The 26,159-nt window shown below is 39.0% G+C and overlaps 1 protein-coding gene across 4 annotated transcripts in view; it reads right to left on the bottom strand.

Moving 5' to 3' along the window:
• Positions 1-569: 569 nt before the first annotated feature.
• The window catches only part of MYLK4 (myosin light chain kinase family member 4), an 81,783-nt gene continuing 56,193 nt past the window's right edge, over positions 570-26,159 (bottom strand). For all 4 annotated transcript variants that reach the window (XM_063161587.1, XM_063161580.1, XM_063161595.1 and 1 more), the window contains 13 exons: positions 21,899-21,965; positions 20,979-21,450; positions 20,109-20,128; positions 17,251-17,356; positions 16,312-16,405; positions 15,155-15,264; positions 13,920-14,061; positions 11,592-11,662; positions 10,724-10,852; positions 10,046-10,198; positions 9,630-9,702; positions 8,010-8,085; positions 570-5,726 (listed from right to left, as the gene is read on the bottom strand). In XM_063161587.1, coding sequence (XP_063017657.1) covers positions 8,038-8,085; positions 9,630-9,702; positions 10,046-10,198; positions 10,724-10,852; positions 11,592-11,662; positions 13,920-14,061; positions 15,155-15,264; positions 16,312-16,405; positions 17,251-17,356; positions 20,109-20,128; positions 20,979-21,450; positions 21,899-21,965 — 1,485 coding nt within the window. In that variant the 3' untranslated portion in view covers positions 570-5,726; positions 8,010-8,037. The remainder of the gene's footprint in view (positions 5,727-8,009; positions 8,086-9,629; positions 9,703-10,045; positions 10,199-10,723; positions 10,853-11,591; positions 11,663-13,919; positions 14,062-15,154; positions 15,265-16,311; positions 16,406-17,250; positions 17,357-20,108; positions 20,129-20,978; positions 21,451-21,898; positions 21,966-26,159) is intronic.

Here is a 26,159-nt window from a genome sequence, read left to right on the forward strand (position 1 = left end):
CAGAGGTTGCTTTCTGATTTCTTACCCTGTAACCTTTTTCTCAGTTTTTACTCTCGGTCTTTATTTTTTCACTAGCTAGCCCACTTGAAGTTTGATTTAACTCTGCAGGAAACAATAATTCTGATTCCAGACTGTTTTAGTAGTCGATGAACTCCTAGATGGAGTAAGGTTAAAGTGCAGCTCCCAGACGGCAACACTGAATAGGCCAGTGGTGCAAGTGTGACAAATTAGGGAGAAAAGTACACCAGGTCTCTGGAGTGACCGAACACAAGAAATTTCAGTAATTTCTAATTTCCTCCTTAGTAACCTGGTCTGAAGGACTTCCAGCAAGACTGCAGTCAAAAGCACCTCAAGTCCCAGTTACTTCCAGAGAGCACTGAGCTTTTCTTACAAGGAGTGAGTACAAACTGTGAGCCTGAGTCAACCTTTGACGTAGGCACATTCATTTCAATGGAAATTACTTTTCTCTTCATGTATCTAGAGGCAGCAGTTGGGAAAAAGGCCGTACTTCTTTCTGTCACTAATATAAATGACAGGCACATTAAATACAGCAAACAAAAACCCTGGAGTAAACAAAATCAGCATTTATTCCTTATTCATCTTTTTACAAGATTGTTTCATGGTTTTCACAAAAGAACACATACCAGAGATACATGAGTTAATCTACAAAACCAGATAGGCAAACCAAAGTGATAAGGTACATGAAAATCCGCATGCTTCATGATTTAGTTGCCACATGCCTGTCCTCTAAATTCAAGGGAAGTTGCTGTGGGGTACACAAACATTAGTTCTGCCACACCAAAATGAGATCACCAACTCTACAGACGCAGCTACACAACATATTTACAAAGCACCATCTCTACCAGTCTTCATCTAAGTTTGAAACAGGTTGTTAGTTGTTCAGCTACCAAGCCTTCATGGAAGGTGAAACAGTCTAGCATTCCTAAACAGATCCATGCAGTGTTTAGTTTTATTCACAGGAGACACAAGAACAAGTATGTGTCAGTGATAAAAGTAGTATGTGAAGATGCATCATCCTCCTGGAAGGAGTTTGGAGCAACAGTGCTCATTCATCCATTCATCACTACTCTGGGTGCAGAACTGCATCCATTACCACGTAGCAGAAGTCCAAATGCTAAGAATTGCCCTGCTCACTGGATCCAGAGGAATGGAATCCAATGTTTCCAGGTTTCCATTAGTGTAGGAGAGCTGACAAACACCTTTATTTCTCACAGCTCCTGGTGGGGGCCATTTTGCTGAAAGAGGCTGTCAGTGATTTATAGTGTCAGCATTAAACTGAAAATGCTAAAATAACCTGACTTTTACTGCAGCAATTTAACAACTGCAGAAAACCTGTTTCTTGATTGAGATTCCTTCACTGTTAAAAAGATTAAGATTCCTTTCATTTTTACTGATCAGGACTGGTGCAAAGTAGACACTTTTGGCAGGAAGGCGGAGTGGTTAAAACGGGGCTCTTCTACTACTCACATCACAAAAGGTGGATCTAGCACTTCCCTCATTTATTTCTGTGACCTACCCTGTCATTCCTGGTTAGAATCAAGAATTTAGCTTGGCTTTAACTTTATTCATCTCCTGATATTAGAGGTAATATAAAAACAAAATTAAAAATCAGCTGCTCTTGTAATCTCCAGAGTGGATTGTCCAGGTTTCCAACTGCTTATGCTGTGAGGGTACCCAGAGGAGTGACTAGCTGCAGGTGTATACAAACATGGACATGATAGCATGGAGATCTTTCTGCATAACTTTTCACCCATTTCATAATCTTCAAGATGTACAACATATAAAAGCAGTTGGAAAACCACTGGTGTCCCATCTTGTGCCAAGTATATTTGCTTCTAATCTTGATGTCAGACTACTCCAGTATATCTGGCATCCAGTTTACCCGCTGCATCTATAGGAGTGGGAATGACAGTGTCCTGATTCTTATGAGTGTCAGGTGATACTTGTCATGTTCCCAGGATTTCATTTTTAAATTTTTACATTGTCAGGAAGAATGCACAAGACAAGCACTGCATCTGGGCACTTCATCCCTCCCACTGCAACTGATGTTTCTATACCACTGTTGAGGTACCTGCAGTCACCCCTGTCTGTCCATGAAAATATAGTGAAATGGAATAAAAGCAGCTAGAACAGTGCCTTTCACACCCAAACCTGCTCATAAGCACAGCAATTCACAGTTCCCAAATGCAGTCACATAAGCCAATATGGAGCAAAAATTATAAGCAGACTCACACAGATATAGGTGACTTATTAGACCCTAGTAGCCTTAGTATTATTATGACCTAGTAGAAAATAAATGATTGATGTGTCAAAACAATGATTTAACACAGCAGGACTTAGCTATTAGTCATTACAGAGCATACTTAAATCATAAAATCATAGAATCATAGTATAGTTTGAGTTGGACTGAACCTTTAAAGGTCACCTAGTCCAACCTTCCAGAAATGAGAAATGAGGTCTCCCACTTGACCACGTTGATTACAAGCCTGTCCAACTCTCCCTAGAATGTTTCCAGAGGTAGGGCAAAGTAAAACAGAATGCAAATCAAACTTGCATATGTGAGCACACACACAAAACAGCATGCTGCTCAACGTGAAAGGAAACACACTTAGGAAGCCACTGAAAAGAATCTGTCTCAAGCTATTATTTACTAAAATTACAACAGCCAGGAAAGATCCCAGAATCACAGAATTACATAATTTTTAGGGTTGAAAGGGACCTCTGGAGATCATCCAGTCCAACCCCCTTGCCAAGGCAGGGTCACCTAAAGCAGATGACACAGGAACACATCAAGGGAGGTTTGGAACATCTCCAGAGAGGGAGACCCCATGATCTCCCTGGCCAGCCTGTTCCAGTGCTCTGCCACCCTCAGTGTAAAGAAGCTGTTTCTCATGTTGAGGTGGATACAAGACACAAAGGAACACCTCTGAGACATTTTTCTCAGGCACATTGCTATACACAGCAGTGATGATTACACAGCAGTATAATTTTTTACCCTTGGTGACAGTGAGGCCCTAGGTAAGGCACCTCCCTTTTGACTCGGTGCTGCAGATCCAGCACCACTGGAGCAAAAAGCAGAAGTGCACTTGGGATTCTTTCCTCCTCCACTGGACACCTGCAGGCCCACTTGGGGTTAACCCTGGGCACCAAATGGCACCTTCAGTCACTGCAGAGACTTGCTCAGTCCAACCTCCTCTGACTGGCCCTCCCTCAAATTCAGCCCCTACTGCAGGAGCTGTTCTAAGAATGAAACAGTGGGACAATTTACAGACAGGACTCCAGCGTGGGACCACCACTATCAAGAAGAATAGAAGATAAATGCCTTGTGTTAGCACACTGCCCAGTAGCACAAGCCAAAGACTGCTGAGGCGTCCCCTCCTCAACTCATGCCTAAATTCTAAAAGGAGGGGAAATATGTCCAGCTCTTCTATCCTCCCATGCATTCCTATTTCTGACAGAGCAGTGTACAAATGAACTTGGGGGATGTGCTCAACAGAGGCCACATTTTCCTACAGCTCCTGGAGGATTTGTGGTTCATTCAGTGCAACACACTCTAACACTGGGCTAATCTTCATGGCACTAGGCTCTTAATTAATACTCAGATGGATATATCAACAAATAATAAATCCTCTTAATTCAACTGAGCAACAAAGCAGAAAAAACTGTAGTCACACTATTATTTTAGTATAGTTAATAAGATTCTAAATTACATGCAATTTATCCATATAAAATCTACCAAAGGAAAAACAAAACCCTGATCCAATTCTACAGTGGCACTAAAGTGCATAATGAGATCCTGTCATTCCAAACGGAATTGCATTTTATTCTGATCATTGAGTTGTGTGCTGTACAAGAAGCTACAATATCTTGAAGACAGTCAGAACAGGAGTGGGAACTCCAATCCTAACAGAAAGGAAACTTTTCTATTCATTTTGACCAGACAAATATAAATGGTGACTGAAAACAAGCCCAGCTTCTACCTAGAAGTCATATGCTCATTTTCCTACTTTGAGACCACTCAGTCTTTTCCCAAAGAAACTTCCATTTCTGCTTGGCAAAGTTTACTTTAGTAAAGACTACAAATGAGGATTTGAAGGTGGCAGTGCTCTATATCATATAAAAGCTACATGGTGTGTCAGTGTGTGATAGCAGTATTTGCAACCTCTGGTGCAACACGTCAGTATTCCTAAGATGTCCCAGTTTTAAGAAGCCCAGTTCATTTACAGGAGCAGTCTTAAGGGATGTCCTACAATAATTTTAAAACATTGGATCAAACTGGCTGCAGAGAGTGTGATGGCCATGATGTCCCATTAATGGGCCCCTTCTCGTTTCAAAATTAATGCCATCCAGAAAGCACAAAGGTGTGAGAAGCAATTCATTGCGTGGTGGTGATAATATTGTTTTGTCTTTATGTTGATCCCTTTTTTAAAAAGACAGAACTTAAATATATGAACATATGAAATGCATAGATAAATATATACCTATGTTAATATGTGGTTTGATCAGAACTGGATTAAGCAAAGACAATGTAAAGACACCACAACAGCATGATTAAATAAAATACTCATTACAATTTGCATTTCTGTAGTTCTGAAACAAAGCAGTAAGAAAGCCATATACAGCAGAAAGTCTCATTATTTTAAGTTCAGAGCCTTGGCAACTTAGATTCACTCAATGATGAGCCATAATCAAAAAATTTTAGTTGAAGAATTCAACTATTCTGACTCCTTTTTTTTTTTTTTTTACCTAGTTAAGAATCAGAAAGGTTTGGGAGCAAGATAAGAAAACTAGAAATACAGAGGATTTTTACTTGAGCCTGTACTCAGAGGTTATAATGAGCAAAGCACTGACTCCCCTCTTTGCCAGTGGTCCTAATCAGTTAAATTAGCATTAAACAGATTAGCTGATATAAAATCACTCTCTGTTAAAATAACTCTGAATTATATTTGCATTTTGGAGAACAAGGTCTGCACGGGTACAAGTGAATAGTGCCTTGTTCTCTTTCTTGTTTAATTAATTCAAGTGTATTTACAGCAAGCAGTAATTCATCAGGGCAAAAAATCCTGAAATGTACTGTACCACAGTCACAGCAAATTCACCTGTACACAAGGAAAGCCTCATTTCTCCCTTCCACTGGTGTTACATTAACATGGCTTTAACATGGGCTGAGCTAATCTTTAACTCATTTTAGTGTGACAGGAAAAACAAACTTCAAATCTTCTACCAAAGGCAGTTTTCAATTTGCTGCAATTTTTTGGGGTTGGTTTTTTTTTTTTTAATTATTTGACTCTAGTGTCAAATGAACCTTGGCTAGAGATATAACATAGTGACAGATTGCCTTCTGGGCTCAAATGAGAAACAGTTAATTTTTCATGATAATTTAAACTTCAAGGAGCCTTTCATACGTAAATGAGGACATAAGACTAGATAGAGAAAAGTTCATTATGAAACCAAGCTAATGTAGCACTTGCAGGCATGGAGAACATGCTGCTTCAGAAGAAACACGTTCCTGCAACACGGAGAAATACTTTCCTTCTTTTAACAGCTGAATAGAGAAGAAGCAGCTCCACAATGCTGGGACTTGTCCTGCAACTAAAGTGCTGTTGGTCCATTTAGTAGAAGTCTCAGTCATGGCAGGGGGTTAAAGCACCGAGACCACTGATATTTTCAAATCTCTTAGCAGCAGTAACCACACAGCAGCTTTTCTGCAAAATAAACAAAACAAGAATCCAGTTAATTCAGCAATATATTTTTTTCATTTGGTTAAGTGTTCTGGGATGACCACAGGGTGGTTTCTTTGTGCAAAAAAGCAGCACTGAAGCCTCTTGTTTACAAAGGATTCTTGCAATCACCTTTTCTGTGTAATGTTTTATACACTATTAAAAAGACAAGGCTTCTTTGTTAAGTGGAGAATTGATCCTGGAGGTATCTCTTTAAATGCAGCTACTCTGCTTTTTTTACCTCTCTTGTCATACAGATCATGGTATGCAAAGGCATGCTGCAAACCTCTCCATTTATTTGTGTTACCACTGCAAGCATTTATAATGCCAGGTTTAAATCAACTGGCACTTGAGTGCATTATTTTGGGTTAAATGTGGTAACCATACCACTTGCCTGATAAAAATAGCTAAAGGGATTCTTTAAAAATAAAACACAGCTATGACTTTAGATCCACTCATTAAGTAAACTCAAATAAACTCCAAAAAGAAAAACACACTCAGAGGAAATAACACTGCAAAAGCCAAAACCAGATTTTCCTGCAAGTTAGATCATGGGTAGGTTACTATGTTACAAAGCTATTAAAAGTTTATTTAAAAATAATTTTGACTGCTGTTGGACAGTCAATTTATCTTAAAGTTGACTTTGGTTGTAACAGAGAATTGTGTAATGCAGCGCTTCCTGCATTACAGAGGGAGAATTTTCACCATTTTGTTGTTGTATTTGTTGCTGCAAGTTAGTGGCTTGAAATGGGAAACCCAGATACAAGCACTAATCTTGCAACAGGGCTGGAAAACCTGTTTAGAAATGTACTGTGTAGAAGCACACAGGTGAGTGAACCAAAGCTCCATGAAATCTGTCTCAGCACCAGTAAAGTGAGGGTGCATACTGAGGATCACAAAGAAGTATAAATTCCCACTGGATTTCTTCTCCAGAAGCTGATGTTCAGATATTACCATATCAGGAAGTTGCATGGCTTCAGAGAGCAAGTGGGATGTGATAATGGTACCTTAGTCCTTATTGGCTTCCACTGTATGCACTGAAAGGCATCTTCATGTTTTTGAAATAGCTCATGTAAAGATCATTACCTTCTGTGTTATTCCACTATGCTGTATAAAATCCGCTCTAATCTTACTTAGAACAAAAATTTCAACCTCTCACAATACTCTGTTTTCAACATGTTCCTGGAAAAAACTTGTTGCAAAAAAAGCCAGTATATCACTTGTCCTACCAAGCAGATGATGGATGATGGCACCATTAAAAACTTGCCTTTTGGCAAATGGTGAAAGGTGGACTACTTTTATTTTGGCATCCTGTTGTTACTTATGACGCACTACTAAAAGGAAGTGGTTTTACAGTGTATGTGTGTGTTCTCAGCCTAATTCACATCTTGAACCTCCACTGAGTTTTGCCCAGAGATGGCCTTCAGAACCTTTGAGCAGTTCCCCTGGTCCCTGAACAGAGGCACCAATTTTTGTGGTAATTGGTGAAAGTGGCAGTGGGAATTGGAGTACTGGTTTATGGAGACACTGCAGCGCCTGAGGCAGCGCGATTTCAAAGTGGCCAAGTGAGTCAAAGACCAGGGACAGAAAAAGAGAGCAGACTTGAGTCTGCCTCATCCCCCAGGGAGGCAACCAAGCCAGCCTGAGAACCACTAATGAACTGTTTGTTAATGAAAGGGCAAAGACAAGGAGCCAGGGAGAAAGGGCAGAGAGATGCTCTGTCAGACTCGTTTGGGTTGCTAAAAGGGGAGGTAAGTGCCCTGTCAGAACTGCGTCCTCAGACGTGTGGAGCAGCTTCTTTTAGGGGTCACCTTGCTTTGATTTCACTGCAGTTAGTCAAGCTACCCTGAGGGTCTGGCCCGTGCCTCTGCTAAAAAGTTATTATTTTTCATATTTCTACCCTTTTTTAAATTGTACTTATAACCACAGCATGAAAACCCGAAAGCTTTCAGCACTGAAAAATTATTGGGTGAAATCCCTGCCCCATGAGAGCCAGTGGGAGCATAACCATTCCCTCTAAAATGGCCAGGGTTTGCAACACATATGGCTCCATACCCATTAATTATTTTGCACATTGCTGTTACTTGGTATAAGTAATAGAAACAGTTTACATTTTGAATGCTTTCCAGACAGCAGCAGGGATGGTGGTGGTGAATACAGTTTGGACCACGCACTTTGTACTACCCAAGGTATTCAGCTGTCCACTGATCCCTTACACAGGGGCTACAGCTTTTACATTTGAGGGGACATTTGGGACCTGAAACAAACCTTCTGTTTGGCAGCTCTTTCCGAGAGGTTATTTAGCCAGGGGCGCTTGAGACATGCAGTCACCTTTAGCCTTTCTCTAAGGGGAAAAAAAAGAAAAGACACCGTTATTGGAGCACTAATTGAAGATCAACCACATCTTACTTCTACTTAAGGTAATGGCAGAAGAACACTGCAACATCAGCATGTTTAGTGAAGCTATTTTGCAAAGCACACGTATGAATAAAAAATATTGGGGAAGAAGATGCAAAGGACAACATAAGCTGTAAAGTTTGCATTAGGGTAGGGTTTCCTGAGGAAAAAAAAAATGGTGATAGGAAGGACAGCAGTTTGTGTTCTTGCAGCATTTGGAAAAGACTGTCTGTTCTCCAGATTGCAGAAATCAGAGCCTCACTGGAGCCCAACTAAAGGAGTCAAATTATATCCTAAAAACCTCTGAAGATAACCATGACAAACTCCCATTTTTACTGTGCACACTAACTTACAAATCTTCTAATAATCTCATGGGCATTGCTGTTCTGGGAAATTACAACAAAAACTAAATTTAAGTGAAAATTAGAGTAATTTATTTGATTTTTTTGTATCCTATTTTATATTAATTCTGATAATCCTTAGTCTATAATGGGAACATCTTGCAAGGACAGAGCTGACAAGATGCTCAGTCCATCCCACTGCCTTACGAGTAGGGCTACCTCTGCTTGATTAGCATCATATTTTTTTTATTGTAATAACATTATTTTGTTAATAATTAATATCATCTATTAATTCTTAATGATGGCTGTATATGAAAATGCATCTTGACATATACATCCTAGGCAATACTGCAGTCATTTTATTTAACACAGAAGTGCTTTGCCTTCAAAGGAAGAAGTGAATATTGCACTTTAAATGCTGTAAAAATTCTGAAAACTGCTTAAAATTATCCCCTTGTGAACCACTGAACCACAGAGTGGACTCACTTAGAAATAGCCAACAGAGGTGTCACCAACAGCATGAATCTCCAAAAATTACTGACACAGGAAAACCAAAATGATTTTAAATCTTGTTGCTCTTCCAACTCAGCCCAACTGAATTGTTTGCTTGAGCAAACAACTTATTTTGTGTTGGCCACTAAACTGGCTACCACTGAAGGGCAAGAAGGTGTTTAAGTACCAAGGTATGCACCAGGTGAAGTTCCAAGCTCTGTTGGGAAAGGTATCTCTTTGGAAGAGGTAGGATGAAACAGCACTCTTCAGGAGAGCCTGAAACAGATCTTCAGGAGAGCCTGAAAGGGTTTTCAAAGCAGGAACAAGAATCATCCCTAGCTGAAAAATTGTTTTCATATGGTGATTCAGTGCTCATTTTGTAAATACTTTCCTTTTGATGAGAAATTGATCCACCCAGAAACACACAGCATTGCAGGATCTTTTATTTCTTCCCAGACATGCAAGAACTGATGACCAAACGTGAGCATGCAAATTCTAACAGCTAAAAAAAAAAGCAAAGGGACACACATGGCTCACAGTGGCAAGAAATGAATCAGCAGCAAAGACTCAAATGAAGTTAAGAAAAATGTCAAAGCAAAGTAATGTGGCAGCACAAGAGGGCAACAGTAGATGCACAAGGATATTTAAATGTAGGGACCTGGAGTCTGCAGTGGAGCCTGTGGTCTGTTAACCATGGGTGTTTTAAGGCAGCAGTTGCACTTAATCTCCAGCTAGAGGAAAACCAGAATGCTATTAAGAGTTTTTCCCAGAATCTTACAATTCAGCAATTATCTGCTACAGGTCATGTGTTCTGCCATCTTGCAACACTGTCATTTCAGAACAGTATGACAGACAGCAGACTAATTAAGTTTTGTTTCACAGCAAAAATGTATTCAGGTAATTTCAGAGCATTTGATGGATACAATGAACAACATCAATGAAGTGTCATTATAATACTGTATGTGGGTATAAAAATCTTATAAGTCATATTAGTTCTGCAGTGGAGCAGCACAAGTGACACAGATGTGTCATGATGGCATGAAATACACATTTCAAAGATACAGGATTATATACCATTTTTCCTTGATGAGAAGCTTTGATATGAAATCTTTGGCTTCATCAGAAACATCTCGGAATTCCTCATCTTCAAAATCCCAGTTACAGGCCAGGATGTTGTTGAGGGTCTCATTGTCATCATCACCCAAAAAAGGAGACAATCCAGTGAGGCTGAAATAAAAAGGAATATGTTCAGTCCTCATGTCTTTCCCTCTTCCTGTACATGGTTCTCCAATATGCCGGCTAAGATTGTTCTGTCACTCTGGCCTAACTTACAAAATATTACTCTCTAAGAAGGTCTCCAGACCATTCCCATTTTCTCATCTATTTACATGTTTAATCACCCCTCTTCTCTAACACACCAAGCATTATTGTCTTTCATGGCAATACTGTCTTTCATATTTTCTAGACCTCTGACCAGTCTTGTACTAACCACTGGGAATTTACCAAGCAGCTTACATTATTCTGGAAGTGTGATGCCCAAACACTCCTGAGATATGTGCAAAAAAACAAAGACAAAAAGTTCATGGCAATTGGAAAAGAGGAGAGATTTCTCAATATGGAACTTGGAAAGAAGTCTAAATTTCCTATTTTGGGTACACAGTTTTTCACTCTTCCAGTATAACACCAAACTTGGATGACTGACACAGTTCAACCCAGAAACATCTTCCAAAGCAGATACTGAATCCTACTTACAGCATATAAGCAATGACTCCTAAACTCCACATGTCTGTAGGAAAAGAGACAAACTCATAATTCACAACTTCAGGAGCAAGAAATTCTGGAGTCCCAAAGTTAACTCGAAGTTTTTCCCTGGGTTTATATCTAGGAAATGGAAACATTAACAAAGGACATCAATTCTAGTTCTTATTAAAGTTGCATCATCAATTGTCTAGCACTTAGAGGAATTCCAGAAGCATACAGAAAATTCAGTAGGAAAACAAGGACAGAGAGAGGCACAAACTAAAAAAAATATATACCCACATATAGAACAAAAAGTATTTTCAAGCTTTGTATCCTACTAGGACAAAATGCAATTGCTACAAAAAGGAAGAAATTTGTAATTCAAGGACTTCTCAGAGCCTGTCTTACCATCCTTTTGGGATTTCTCCATATCATAGGCATGAAATTTTTAACCAGTAAATCCTTCACTGAGGTTATAGCACCTAATTAAACTAGAAAGGGGTATAGCATTGGATATACTGTAAGAGCCCTCAATGGTATCTTACACTCTCTTTTGAAGAATCTCATAATACTGGAGACAAGAGACTAGAAAAGACGCTCCACTGGTTTTGTCCATTTTAGCTGTTCCAAGATACTTCTAAGCATTCTTAGTGAAAATCAGCCCCCTTTCAACCATCCACCTGAAAAGAAGGTTTCAGGACAAATCTTTTTCATTCAGCTCCAAACATTCCATATTATAAGATATCCCTGGTTAAAAGAAACAAATTTGTCCTAAGAACAGTAGAAGACCATTACGTATCAAATACATCATTGCAGGGATGCAACACTCTTTTCATTGTTTCCTAATTCATTTATGGTTAGTGAGAACACATGCTTGTACCTTCTTGCCAATCCAAAATCAATAATTTTTATTTGATTTGCCTCTCGATTCACACACAGGATATTCTCAGGCTGCCAAGAGAAACAAAAAAAGGAAAAAAAAAAAACTTGAATGAGAAACAAATATGAAAAACTGGGCTTTCAGTAACTATAGGGAGAAAAACACTAATAACAGTGCAAATATCTCATAACCACCTTCTGCTTTCCTCCTTGTTCAGATCTCTCTGCATGGATACCCCTCTTGCTGCCACACACAGCAATCAGAGCCATGCACTTTGTGCCTTCCAACTGCTTTTTCTACTCCACAGCTTTTCACTTTGACATAAGGCAGCAGTTCAGATAAAGAACTCACTAGGGGGAGGGGGACAGGGAACGCAGACTTCCAAGAAGGGGTTTCAGGATGCTTTCACTGTGACTTTACAGACCTTAATAAGCTCACACTGATTTTTTTTAAAAAATTAAATTTCTTGGGCTATGAAATTTATCTTGCAGCTTTACATTTCTGAGTGCTCAAATGTTCTGTCAGATTGAACATTAATATATTAAGCCAGTCACATCAACTTTATGTTTTTTTCAGATGTTTTAGCAAAAAATAGGATTCACAGGTTAAATCTCTCTGGATTTTCATAGGGCCAAATGTTACTCTTCACTTTCCTGGCAGGAATACATTAACTTCCAAGAATTACTCCAAATTCTTACAGAAGGAACTGAGAGAAGGATTTGGCCAATTGTCTTTGAAATGTAAATACCTAAAGCACAGTCCTGTATTCACTGCCAGCACTTTTATAGCTACTCTGTCTTGTTGCTCAGTGAGTCCTCTTTGAAACAAAACAGCCCTCAACACTTAAAACATTAGTTAACCTTTGTCACCATTACTAATTCATTTTACATGTAGGACTTTTAAACACCATCTGTCCATAGTTTCTGAGGTCCTGGATGATTATGGTCAAGATGATTTTCTTTCAATTTCAAGCTTTCTTTCCCAAACTCATTTGTTACTGACAGCAACCTATGAACAAGCAAAACAGAAGGGAGAAGCCATAGCTGGCGAGCACATGAAAAGAGGTCTTTGGGATTAATTTCTTGGATTGTATATGTATCTTTTTGTCAGCAGTTTGACCTCATATTAAAACTGTGCCATCTCAAGATCATAATTAATGTGTCCCAAAGAACTGTGTGAACTTCTGTTTGACAGGTTTCTAGGTAACTGGATGTTTATAGAGAAAGAGAAAAGTGAGTCTGGTCATTGATCGGCTACAGAAGCAGGTCCCAACAAGCATCTGCTCATTTCCTTAACCACTGCAATAATATGCATGCTAACAACATTAAAGATGTACTATATTAACTCAGTCATTACAAGCCAAAACCAGCAGCTGTTATAAAAATCTCACTGAAGAGAAAACCATCTTGTGCACTCCCTGCTTCTTTTTATTGTATTGTAAAGCTCAGGGATCACTAGGAAGATTTCTAAAACTAAAGACATCATCCCATTTTATTCCTGACCTAATTAGAGGTAAGAAACAAGTCCATTATTTAATAAAAAAAATTGGGCTGAGGGAAAAGGATCCAGCTCAAGTGTACACTTTAATGAAAAACAATAACAAATGTTTTCTAAGGGGTAGCAGTTGACCATTTGCAGTTGACCAGAGTGAGAATGTGCAAGTCCATGGTAGAGAATCTGCCACCTTTCTCTGGGCTTTCAGCTACACTAGCCATATTTGTTGCATTAACCACTGACTGTTTTTATTCCTTTCATTTCAGAAAGTACTTTTTAATGTACTTTCCCTTAATCTGGCTATCTATTGATGCCTTTTCATGTCAACAGCAGTTGAGTGTAGTCCTCAGAATATTGTGTGGGCTTACATTGATCTTGAATGACTCTTGAATTTAGTTCTACTCACTCATGCCTTTCTGCATAGTAAAAAACAGGGACAATTGCTACCCCTCAGCTGATGTGTAAAACATGCATCTTGTGCAGATGAATTAAATAATATTTGCACAATACCTTGGGATTTGCACAATACCTTGGGATATAAAAATAGAAACATATTTGTAGTCAACTGCTGGTTTTCTATGAAATCACTCTATGGAAAATTTAAGCACTATGAAGCTTGATGACATATGACCACAATTTTCATCTAATTTACTTAGTCCTGTAGTAATTTAACTGATCTCAATGTGGTTAAAGTAAATATGCATTGAAATAAGGAAAGCAGAATAAGGCTCTTTGTTGTTTCTGCCACGGGAATCTGCTAAGCTTTATGTCCTACCATTAAGAATGGAATTTCCACATCTGTCATTGCACAAAACATATATCTCAAAACTCTACCTTGAGATCCAAATGAAGAATGTACATTTGGTGCATGTACTGAATTCCCTTGCAGATCTGTTTTATGAACGAGATTGTATCCATCTCTGTCAAATTGTAGTTCTCATCAATAATTCGGTCAAATAACTCTCCTCCTTCCACGCTGAGGAGAAAAAGACAATAAAGCAGTGGCCAAGTTCAAATCCCATCCCATACAGTAAGACTAATGCAGAAAATACACTATTGACTATTTTTATCATTCACAGTCAGGTTCAGTAAGATGAGCTTGTACTTTAATCTGAACTTTCTGAAATCTGAGTTCTGATGCATACTGGCCTGAACCTCTTCAAGGCCTAAGAGTTCAGTGTCTCATCCACTGAAAACCATGAACATCTTGAAATTTAATATTATGCTGTCTTGAGTTCTCATCTTGGACCAGTGAAATTAATGACGTTCCACGGAAAACCAAGACAACATGATGGAGAATCTGCATTTAAATCTGTGGTCTCTCCCCTCTGAGTTTAAGAGGGACAGGATCCAAAAGGTCTATCTCAAACAATCTAAAGTCAACAAAATTTACTTAATTTATCTTCACATTTCAGTATGCCTCTAGCTTATCTGTTCATAGGTGCACAGATACTTTTCTGATATGTTAATCATATAGACCAAATTCAGAGTACTATCTGAGAATGTCCAGAATAGTCAAATTCACCTAACATTGAACCCTTCTGCCACACATTTCAATGTTTTAGTTTTGGCCTTTTTGGCTTCCTTAAGACAACATCTGTTTAACCTGAGCTTAAGGCAGGTATTTTGTGCCTAATTAGCCTGATAACCCAGCATAAAAAGCAGGTGTATCCTTTCAGGCACCCAATAGAAGGACTAGGGATACATCTGGCTCCTCTTTGGTGCAAGATGTCTTCTTCTTTGCCTCCCAGAATAGGAGATATTCTAAGAGGTTTGTTTCTTGGCTGACACAAATTAAAGTATTAAATTAAAGATATGTAACACAGCTCTATCTTCAATTGGAGCAGCTGCTTTACAGCACCAGGAGTGTGGCAGACTACTGGAAGAAAATGCAAAAATGGCTGCATGGGAAAACTTTTCTCTTAAAATCCCTTTTTTTCCTGTTGTTCATGAGAACATATATATGTTTTCTATCTGTAAGAAGTTCTATTTCTCATTTCAGGAGAAAGCAAGGAAATTGACAATTCTAGCTAAAGTAGTAAACACAGAAAGGAAAAGAACACACTTACTATTCCATGACAAGTACAATATCATTTTTAGATTCAAAGGCATCATATAGCTGGATGAGGTTGACGTGATTCAACTGGTTCATGACATTGATTTCATTTTTTACTTCATCCTGTAAAGAGCCATGAATATTGCTTCAGATACTTTTTTCCTGAGAACGCTACATTTGAAGCAAATCTACATTATCTTCACGTTTTCTCTTGTGGCAACCAAACTCAGGGCTCCTGCAGCAGTAGATGTCAAAGCTATAGGAACTAACAGACTGAACTCAGAGCTTGATTGGGGTGTTTCCTAAGGTATTTAGGTATCCTAAGGTATTTACTGGAAAAGGAAGAGGAGAGCCCACATGGACAAGAGGCAGGCTCCCAGAGATATAAAGGAAAAAAGAAGCAGAAGACGATTTTGTTCCAACAGCTGTAGGTGTACAAAATCAAGCTGAGAAAAGTCCAGGACAGCTCTCAAAACATAACTTTACAGTCAGAGGACAGAGACTGGTACTTCCATTCAGCCCAACTATTTTAGACATGCTGAATGATGATGTCAGTCTCTCTCCATTCACCATAAAGGGATTCTTAGAGATCAGCTTGGCCACAGCTATGCCTTAGCAACCCCAGTTACCTGAGACAAATCCCACTCTTGAATGCCCTTGATGACACCCATGTCACACAAAGGATGTCATGCATGTCTTTCCAGTGAAATCTAGTCCCAGATGGCCAAGAGGTTTGCAAAACAGCCCAGACTAATTCCTCTCATCTGTATTTGTGTTGATGTCAGGTGCCCAGATCATGTCTGCTATCAGCATCGCCCCCACTGACATCAAGTCATTGCAGCAAAGGCCTCATTGTGCTTGGGGGGGAGCACACTATGTCACAGGCCTGACAAATGTTTTTACCATTAAAGAAAACACTGATAGAATTAGCAACAGAAAGGAAAAAAATAATATCATATTTAAAAGAAGCAGAAAACACTCCCAAAATAGTACTTTCATGAGCCATTGGAAGTTTTGGAGGAGAAGGGAAATAGAACTGAAATTAATGGTATTGAAGCAGGTCCTATGAGTGGGATGGCTTGTGAGATACTTGGTCATGGCCTGATGTGTAGCTGAAGAACAGTGTGTGATCCACTGGGGAACAAAAGACTAATATCATTCTCCACTAACCTTCTGTTTTGGACCTTGTGCTTTTATAATTTTGGCCGCCAGCTTGAGACCTGTTGCTTTCTCTTCACATTTGTGCACTTGCCCAAAACGCCCTCTAGAAAAAAAGGAGAAACAAACATCATTCCGTGGTACAGGTATCAACTCCAAGTGTAAACTTCACTATAAACAACCATAAATCATCCTCTCCCTACTGGCTTTCATTTCAATCACTCTGTTGTTGCTATTTTGTTGTGTAGATTGTACCTACTACTACTCATTTAGGCACATCAGCATCACACAGTGTTCTATCTGGTACTACCCCACTTGTATATGATTCACTATACTCACATCATAACCTGCAATGACTAATCCCAGGAAAGTCAAGGATATACTGTAAGGATAATGGCTCACTTCTATGCACCATCTGCCCCTCTCCATCGCATCATTCTCCTCCTCCATGGGAGGGTTGTGTTTTCTTGATGATACAAAGCCTTATCCAAGAATATGCTGCCATGAAAATTACAATATCCCACTCTCCTTAAAAATGACAGCACAAGAGATAAGTAACTCCTGCTAATCTATGTGAAAATAAGACTGCGTTTTCAAGGATGAGACTCACTGAGAGGAAGAAGACTACAATATGTGTCTACATACTGCTGGCTGTAATTTGAGGTAAAGTATTTCAGCATCCTGGGAGCCCTGTCATAGAGCCTGAGGGCATCTGGCTGGCCTAGAACAATGCCAAATGCAGGCCAAGACTGCTGGTGCCAAATAGCAAGCCAAAATTCACTCTCACTATAAAACCAGCCTCCTCTTTTCGTCCCTCTATAAAGCACTTTAAGAGCTTAGACTTTCATGACTTCAGCTCTGGTGGGGCATGTTGACTCCATTCACCTCCCAGGGTTCTTGGCTGTAAATTTGTGCCTTGCTTCCCAAGCTGATTTACTACACCTGACTTACCCTCCCAGAATTTCATCCTCGTTGACATTATAGTAATTGCTGATCCCCACCCTTTTGGCTGAGACAATCCGGTGATCAAACGGTGCTGGTGGAGTAGGAATATCATCTAAAAAAGATAAAACCGACAGAGAGCATATGAACGGTCACAGGCAGTCCTTGTCTATCCCATATTTTAGTTCCTCTTTTCCCCAGATAAGTTCATTTATGAACTGAATACACTTACTGTAAGCTTTATAGAGAGGTCTTTCTCTGTTATTGAACAAGGGTTTTATTCCATAAGCTCTGGCTCAGAAATGAGGTGGTTGTTGGGGAGCTACATCACCGAGACAGGGACTCTTTTTTTAAGTTATCGTGTTTCATACAACAGTTGGGAGAGGCAAAGTGAAGACCACTAGACTATACCAACGTAGCTTCATACCCACAAGGGGCCTCTGCAATTCAGCCTAATCTCTGATTTTTTAAAATATTATTTCCTCCTCAGGGGCTGTTAATAGATGAGTATGCACTGTAACTCTCTGGTGGAGTAGGAAGAGAAGCAATTGTCCTGCAGGCCCAGGTAAGAGAGACTATTTCCTGGCTTTTGGTGTTGACAGTGATTCCCCTTCTCAACTGATTGACAAAACTTGTCCTTCTCCACAGTGTGGTCATCACCTTTAAAGATTACATTTAAAGCTTGTGCACATGAGGGAGTTTCACCCTGGTGGACACTTGGGGTTTCCAGTATGCCTCAGGACACAAGGAAACTCTCATATGCTGCTCTGAAGAATTTCTGCCCTTAAAAAAAGATGGCAGAAAAAAGGTAAAGAGGAGCACAGAGGAGGGATGGTTCCCAACATTGCACTGCAGCAGCTATGGAGTTTTGGCAGGTCTCGGGTGTAACTTTCTGGACCTCCACATGCTGGACCTTTCTACCATCCTGATGTCAAAATCCCTGCTGGAGACCGGCCCTCCATGCCTAATTTGGACTTTTTGCAGGCAGTTGTGACTTCAATTTCATACCCAAGTTGTTTTTCATTTGATTGATACTCCTGAGAGTGACCTTTGGCTGACCAAGGTGACAAATACTTCTTCAACCATTTGGGAGGGCTACAGCCCCAGTGTTTCAATATGAGCTCTCTGGTTTGGAATGCCAGCTCCTTTTTGTGTGAGGCTTGTTGAGCAATTTTGAAACCATTCATTACTCGAGTGAAAATGATCAAAAACACAAACAAGAAACCCCATGACAGCATGTAGCTGGCAGGAACACTTTGGTCATTAATGTGGCAGTAGATTGTCCTTATTCACAGTGAATGTCCATTTTTCCAGGACACCAGCTGTGTACCTAGATTTTTTCTTGACAGTGTTAATAACTTACATGGTGAGGAAGTTAGTTCATGGTCAAGGAATTGTGAAAAGCTGGGGCTTCTGGAAGTTTGCCACCTACTTGGGATTCTGCAGAGTTTGACTTGCACTACTGTAAGTATGGGTCTTTGCACGTTACTGTGACCCAAAAAATGGCAAGAAAACCTCTAACCTAAGGCAAAATTTGACTCTAACAACACAAACTCCATCAGCACCAGCGTGTAAGTGACAGAAGAAAATGTAGTTCTGAAAGCTCAGCTAAAAACATTACCAAACTTTGGGCAAGGAAATATTCTTTTAAAGACTCCAGACTGCTTTTCCAAACTGTGTTTGAGTTTTTGCCTTCAAGATGTTCCCTATGACAGACCCTCTATTATTCTTTTCCTGCAAACCAAAGATGTTTCCCTGTTCAAGAACAATTTCCTATTGCAGATCAAAGATGCTCCAACAGAGATACTATAACCTTAACATCATCCTTAAAAATCTCCCAGAGCTCACAACAGTTTATGGATTTTAAAGTTTTAGTGTGTTATGTCCTGTTTTCTGCTACAAAAACCTAGTACAAACCTGTAATAAATGTTTCCCTCCCACACTCTCCTTCCTTTCCCAAAGCAGATAAATTCTTCTTGAGTCTTGTGTATGCACATGCACACTCATATATTTCCAAGTCTTTCAGGCCACCTCCTCACATGCCACAATTTCATTTACAGGAATAGCCACTGAAATTCTCAAGATGGAGGTCTAATATTAGAAATCTCTGCCTCACCATGGTGAGCACTGCTTCAAAGATTGGTGCATGAGCATCATTTATCTGTTTAACTGCATAATTCAGGCTCACACACAAAAGTCTACATTTCTTTACTTTGTAGCCTGCAGTTGTTCTCACTTCAGATTACAATGGTATGAAAATGAGCAAGCTGGTTTTTCAGGCTATGTCCATAGCATTGCAGATTCCCTGTTAACACATATTCTCAACACTTCCTCAGGCTGACCAAGTTTGCCACACCTGATATAATTTCTCCCTCCACTCTACACTTAGGGATTTTAGCTCTTTTGTTAAAAGAAGAGGGAGAGACAATAGTGTTAGTGGAGTAGTTGTGGCGGAAGCAAATTAATTTTGAATAATTTCTGACAGAGCAGAAGCCTCTAATATGAAAGCAAGCAGAATGTTGTTACTTCTCATCAGCTTAAGATGCAGCCCATGAAAAACTTTTTCCCATCAGAGCTATCACACACATCTTTTTCTCCTACTAATTAGAATCACAAAATCCTTCTCTTCTACAGATCTCTGTCTCTGTTCATCGCTGTAATACCAGGGGAATCAAATGCTTTGCCTTTATGATACTTCCTTTAAGAGCTTTTTTTAGTTTTACATATGCCATCAGCGCTTTCTGCAACTACTCTGCTCTTTTTGTTGTCATCCTTGACAAGACTTTCATCATGCACTTGATGCTCACTTCTACTACTATGCTCAAACTAGTAGGTCTGCCCAGGGATTGAACTAGAATTTCCTGTACCTTTTTCGCAGCGTTTACACCTGCAAGGACAAAACATGGTATTAGTGCAGAGTACACTTAAAGCAGAGCAACTTTAGAAACATAGGTGAAAAATGCCTACACAGATATTGCATTCAAATAACATTAAGCTCTTTTGTTTCATGGTGTAAAATTAACTGGTTTAATATTCATGTTGAGAAATAAAAATGGCCCTTAAATTAATCATGACAGCAAAATGTTTCTCAGCTACTGAAAACCTCACCTGAGGTCTTCTAAACTTGACATTAGGCTATCAATCTTGCCTTTAAAGGAAAGGGAGAGCACTGAAATTCCCCTTTGTTCATACAGGTTCCTGAGGGCTTAAACCTGTTTTTCCATGAAAGGCTATATATTGAACCCAGCAAAGGTAGAATTGCAGTACACAAATTTATCAGGTCAATTGCCTGGACAAATTTTAATTTTTTTTTTTTATTTAAACATTTTTATGCTGTCTTTTATATTACTACGTTTGCAGTAAGTTAATTCCCAGTTGGCACATGGCCTGATCTATTTTGCTGATGTTACATGACATTGCAGTACATAAACATAACCATGGGAGAATTCTCCTCAGAGAAAAAGAATAGCATAATGTAATTCCAGTGTTCCTAACATATTCCCCAAGCAAACAACCACAGCACAATGCTAATACCATGTGTGGTGGATTGTTTGCCTGGCTTTTTTAAGAGTATAATTTCACTTAGATCAGAGACATAAACAAATTTTTCACTTTTGTATTAGGCTAAATTTTCACCAATATTTGTATTAATTAGCCACTTTGACTTGAAACTTGAACTACACATTTTTCTGAAGCAAAAGTCTCTTAGAATGTGTAGTTTCAGTTTCAGGCCTTACCTTCCCTCTGATACCTCTTCATCATAAATTTGTTCTGCCTCATCTTCCTTTTGGGAAGGAGCTGGTGGTTCCTCAGCACCTTTTTCATTCTTATCAGCATTTTCCTTCCCTTCACTCTCTTTCTCCTCTTGTTGTTCCTCAAGTGCATCTTCAGGCACCTGAAGTTCCTTCTTCTCCTCAGCTGCTGGGGACTCACTCTCTGTCTCCTGCACAGTTATTTTTTGACAATCATCATCAACAGCATCTTCTTCCTGCTGCTTTTCTGGAGTGAAGGATTCCTGAAAAGAGTTTCTCCTATATTCATAATGGCTTTCTAAAGACAAACTTTCTTGTTTCTCCTCTGACTCTTCAGGATAAAATTTGGGAGGATCCACTTCAAGCAGAAGGGAACTTTCCCTCTTGGCATTTTCCTTGTTGAGTTTATCAACTTCTTCTTCCTGAGGGCAGGATTGACTCTGCTGGATGTCCCCATCTATAAGAGATTGCAAAGTAATATGTCAGTGGTTTTCTGATAGTCAGTAACAGTATTAAAGTAGGGCTGCACACTTAGCATAAAATCTGTTGAATTTTGAACTAGGTATTTGTTTTCCTCTCTGACTTTCAAGGTCAGTACAAGTATCTCCTAAGCAAGAGAAGACTACTTATTTAAAACTGGGATTTCATGTGTCCCAAATGCTTTCTTTGAGACACAGCACTAGAAAATGTTTCTCTCACTCAAAGTTATTGTCAGCCAAGTCAAGGTTAATGAACTCCTCATTCAAAGCACCTTATTGAGCAGTTGGATACCCTGTGCTCACTCATGCTGATGAACACACGCATAACCCAAGCAACTTCACTGCAGTTGCTCAGGAAAAGTCATGGCTATTTCTGTGTTATTTCTTAGGAACTAGAAGCTGATCAGAGAAAAAAAATAGTCTAACCTGTTGAATCTGGCGGCTTCTTTTCTTTTGTTTCTGTTTCATTGAAATGTGACTTTTCTTTGATGACCTGTGAAAAAGGCAATTGACACACTAGTCAATTTATACAGTGCACATGTTGTATTAGTCCTCATAAAATCGCAGCCTGATTTTTTTTTTTATCAAATGCAAATACTCTGTGTTCTAACTCACACATTTCCTATAAATGATTGTCCTTATTTTAATCACTACAAGCTAATTGAATTGATACCAGTGCAAAGCAAGAGAAATTATCTTGGTTGTAATCAGCATCAATGTTGCCATAAAACAGCCTAGAAAGGATTAGGACTGAACCTCAGAGACTAAACCAAAGAAGCACCCTGGAATCAGCTGGATGCTTCAGGCATCACCCGCCCTAGCTTTTGTTGTTAAAAAACTAGGTTAAACCAAATCTCAGAAAATTTAATATTCTAGGAAAATGCTCAGTAACAATCTTACTGGCACTTATCAAAAAGTTCCTTGCTGTTTAATCAACATCTGGTAATGACATCTTTAATGATGCAACGATTTATTAAGGGATGACTGAGACAGTAACCAGGAATATAAAAGCCGTAACTTCAGCTTTGTGGCCTTCATTTACTTACATTTTACAATGTTGCAGTGACATCTAGAGGTGTTTCATACCAATCCAGGTCCTCATAAAACCTCGGCAATTCCTGTTACCTTTTGTGGATATTAACTCCTGTTTCTGTGCTATGTGCTCCATGTGTTTTTGTCCTGGCCATTCCTAGCCTTGCCAGAAGGTGACCACAGTACAACATGGTAGCTGCTGTTGCTCGGTGCTCCTTTTTTCACCTTCTTCCTCTCACACTGCTATGAAACTGCCACCGTTATTACTATGATTAGATCCATATGGTGTGAAAAATGCTTTCACCTCAAAATATTTTCCAGAGGGGCTACCAGCTAAAGCAGTATTGTATATATCCCAACAAAATATACAAGTTCAGGCATTTAATTTTGAGTGTCAACCATGTGATCAGTCCCACAGCCCTGGGCACCAACCAGTCATATTACTAAACATTTGTTCTGGTAGGTCCTCCACATTTTTAATGCTTTATTTTTTTTATTTTAATTTCATCAGGCTATATAGAAAATAGGCATGAAATCAAAGCAATGTGTAACCTCTATAAACAGAGTTAAAGGGAAAGGAAATTCCACGAGAAGCCAAAAGAGTTGAGACAAACTGTATGTAACTGCATGGAGGGATTTCAACAGGGATTGTTCAGAAAATCTTGATCCACAAGGGACAAGGAAAATGTAATACGAGCAGAAGACCTGAGACCGACCAGTATTTTGGATGCAGTTTGTCCCAGGAAGTTGCAGGCCATAAAATGAGTAAGGCCACAATACAACAAGGTAAATACCTTTGAAATATAAATCAGAGCCTTGTTCCCACAGAACTTAAATATCATGTAATGTTGCCAGATGGCACACAGGGAATCAACCAATGCTCTAAAAAGCACTAAAAAAAATAAAATAGGGAAAAGCCGCAGACTTATTTATTCTGCACTGTGTTGGCAATTAGCAATGCACTCGCATTCCTGTAAGTATGTCAGCCTCTCTGTGCCACTGAGAACATCAGCTCTGATCAAACACAGTCAGCTGAGCAAATAACCAGAGAAATGGCCTCCAAGCTCTTTGATGCATGAGGCCAGATTTCACTTCTGCATTCAGAATTAATTGCAGACACACAGCACTTCCAACTAAATATTGCTGTAGTTTGCAGGTGTGAAATACAGAAGCCAGCTTTTGAAAATCCATCTAGTGGAAGGAACACTGGACAGTGCTGAATACCTGAGACTGCCAGGGCATTACATAAATTACTGCTGTGTTTATTCAAGCACCATTTTTGATCTCCAACATTTCAAAAGCAGATGGGGACTTCATACTAATTTAAATTTTTAAAAAATAATACAAATTAAATATTTACTGATATCCGTCAGAATCAATTTGCAATAAATATGGGAGCAAGAGTGCTCTAGAGTAAGAAATACAGATATAAGGACTAGATATTGAAATAACTGTAAATACATGAGCGGTCTATACATGAACAACCCAATTTTCTCCACATTTTGCCCTTTGTAGAAACATGTGACTTCAACTTGTCAAATCTTGACCTGGCAATAAAAACAAGACCTTTTACCCATTATTTCTTCCCTCTAAACGGTGGGGGCTCACCAAGTTCTCTGGAGCTGCCAGAAGTCAATGTATCCTTCCTATCCCAGCCACAGGCTGTACAAAGACCTCCTTGTGGTTTGTCAGGGGCGTGCGTGACGTCCAGCCCCAGGCAGCTGAGCAGCTGCTCCGAGAGCCCACAATTCCCAAAGGCCATCACACTCTTTGAAAATCTCATCTGAAAGGTGTGGTGGCTTGTTAAAGACATCTATCCCACCTAATTACTCTTCATACCATGCCTCTTCCCTCAGTCTGTTAGAACTTTCTTAAGGGTCTTTATAACTTCATCCCTAATAATATTGTATTTATTTATGCATTATTCTTTGCAAACTTATGTTACATGACTGTTTTTCAGTCTGTAATTTCTAAAATTACAGTAATCAATATTTCTTAGTAGAAAACATTTTTCCCTTTCTTTAATGACTTGAATATGCAAAATCAGGTAAATGGCACTACAGTAATTTTTCCAAGTCATACAAGCCAAAAGCTTCAAGAAAAGATTTGTGAAGTACACTTTTTTTTTTTGTAGGGGGGAGGAATAAGCTTTTATTTCACAAAAGCTTAAACATCAAAGTTAGTGTTGTGACCCTGTAAAGTATACCACAGCAAAAATGTGTCTGTATCTATATAATTTTGTATTGTGTCTTCAAAAATATGTTTTCTAGACTTAAACATATTATTTCATAGAGTATTGCCAGACCCTAAGTAAGAGAGACAGAATAAAAGCCCAGCTGAAGATTCAGAACAATGTGAGATAGTCCAGAGGCTGAAATTTCAGTACAGACCATTGGGGAAAAAAAAAAAAAAAAAAAAAAAAAAAAAAAAAAAAAAAAGCATTTGGAAATTATTTAAATTGACTTCAGAAACCTGCAGAAATCAAGAAAAAGCAGTAATATATATAAATATAATATATTCTAATTGAAATTTCAAATGCAGCAAGAAATTAATGTATTTTATAGACATCTGACTCCTTTTTAATGAGCCCTACATGGTTAAATTCCTTCTTTATACTGCAGCAGTCCCACCTTTGGAATGTTTTTTTAGCTAACTTTCAGATTTTTTTATTCACCTAATAAAACTCTTTGATTCTTTTTTTCCTACTGCAAAAATTTTTGTAATGAATGGCCTCATAAAGCAACCCCAACCATTCAGTTAGAGGTCCTTTATCACCCCACCACATTTCATTTTATACCAAGACATTATCCTCAGCTTCCATCTCCCAATACCAAGACACAAACTTTTGCATGAGCCTAAACCACATTTTAACTGTGTCACTTTCTCATATTTTGGATAGTTTGCAGAGCTGTATTATGGCTAGATAACCTGGTTTGGTGTAAGATCTGATCACCATTCATTTATCAAATGAACTTGAGGTTTGCAATTAATCAGTTTCCTTAACAGCCAGAACTCAGCCATGGGTTTTGCCTCTAAAGGTGCTCCCAGTATCTCTGAGGGTGCTCCCAGTATCTCCTCACCAGTTCCCAGGAGAGTGCAGAACACAACACAGAGACCTTGGGACAACCACGAGCATGGTGATGCCTCCTGTGCCATCCATCAAAGCTGGAATCCATCCCCACCTGCCCTTTCATGTTCCTCTTCAATACACAGAATTTCCTCCCCTCAGCAGTGTAAAATGTTCAGTGAGAGCATTTTTGAAACAAACTTATAAATGCTAAAAACCACACACATGGGAATTCCGCTTGTATTGGCAGGTGGTGCATCTGCTTCCATGTCACTATATTTTTGGTACACAATTACAACTGCTGGCACCTGCAGGCAAAGATTTTGACTCTTGCATGATTTTTATAGAGCTCCTTGAACTAGATAAAGAAATTATTCTTCTGTAAAATCTAAACTCACTCTACAAGCATCTTCTAATCACACACAAAAAAAAAAAAAAAACTGAACCATGAGAATCATGATTCCTTCAATATGAAATACAAGAGAAGTTTTATGTGACCTGCTGCTTTGAAAATACAAAGGTAATGAGGCAACAACCTCTGCATGAAAAAATCCCTCAGAATAACATAATCCTAGAGAGGGAAGAAAC

Source organism: Melospiza melodia, chromosome 1 (genome assembly GCF_035770615.1).
Source record: "Melospiza melodia melodia isolate bMelMel2 chromosome 1, bMelMel2.pri, whole genome shotgun sequence".
Lineage (NCBI taxonomy): Eukaryota > Metazoa > Chordata > Aves > Passeriformes > Passerellidae > Melospiza > Melospiza melodia.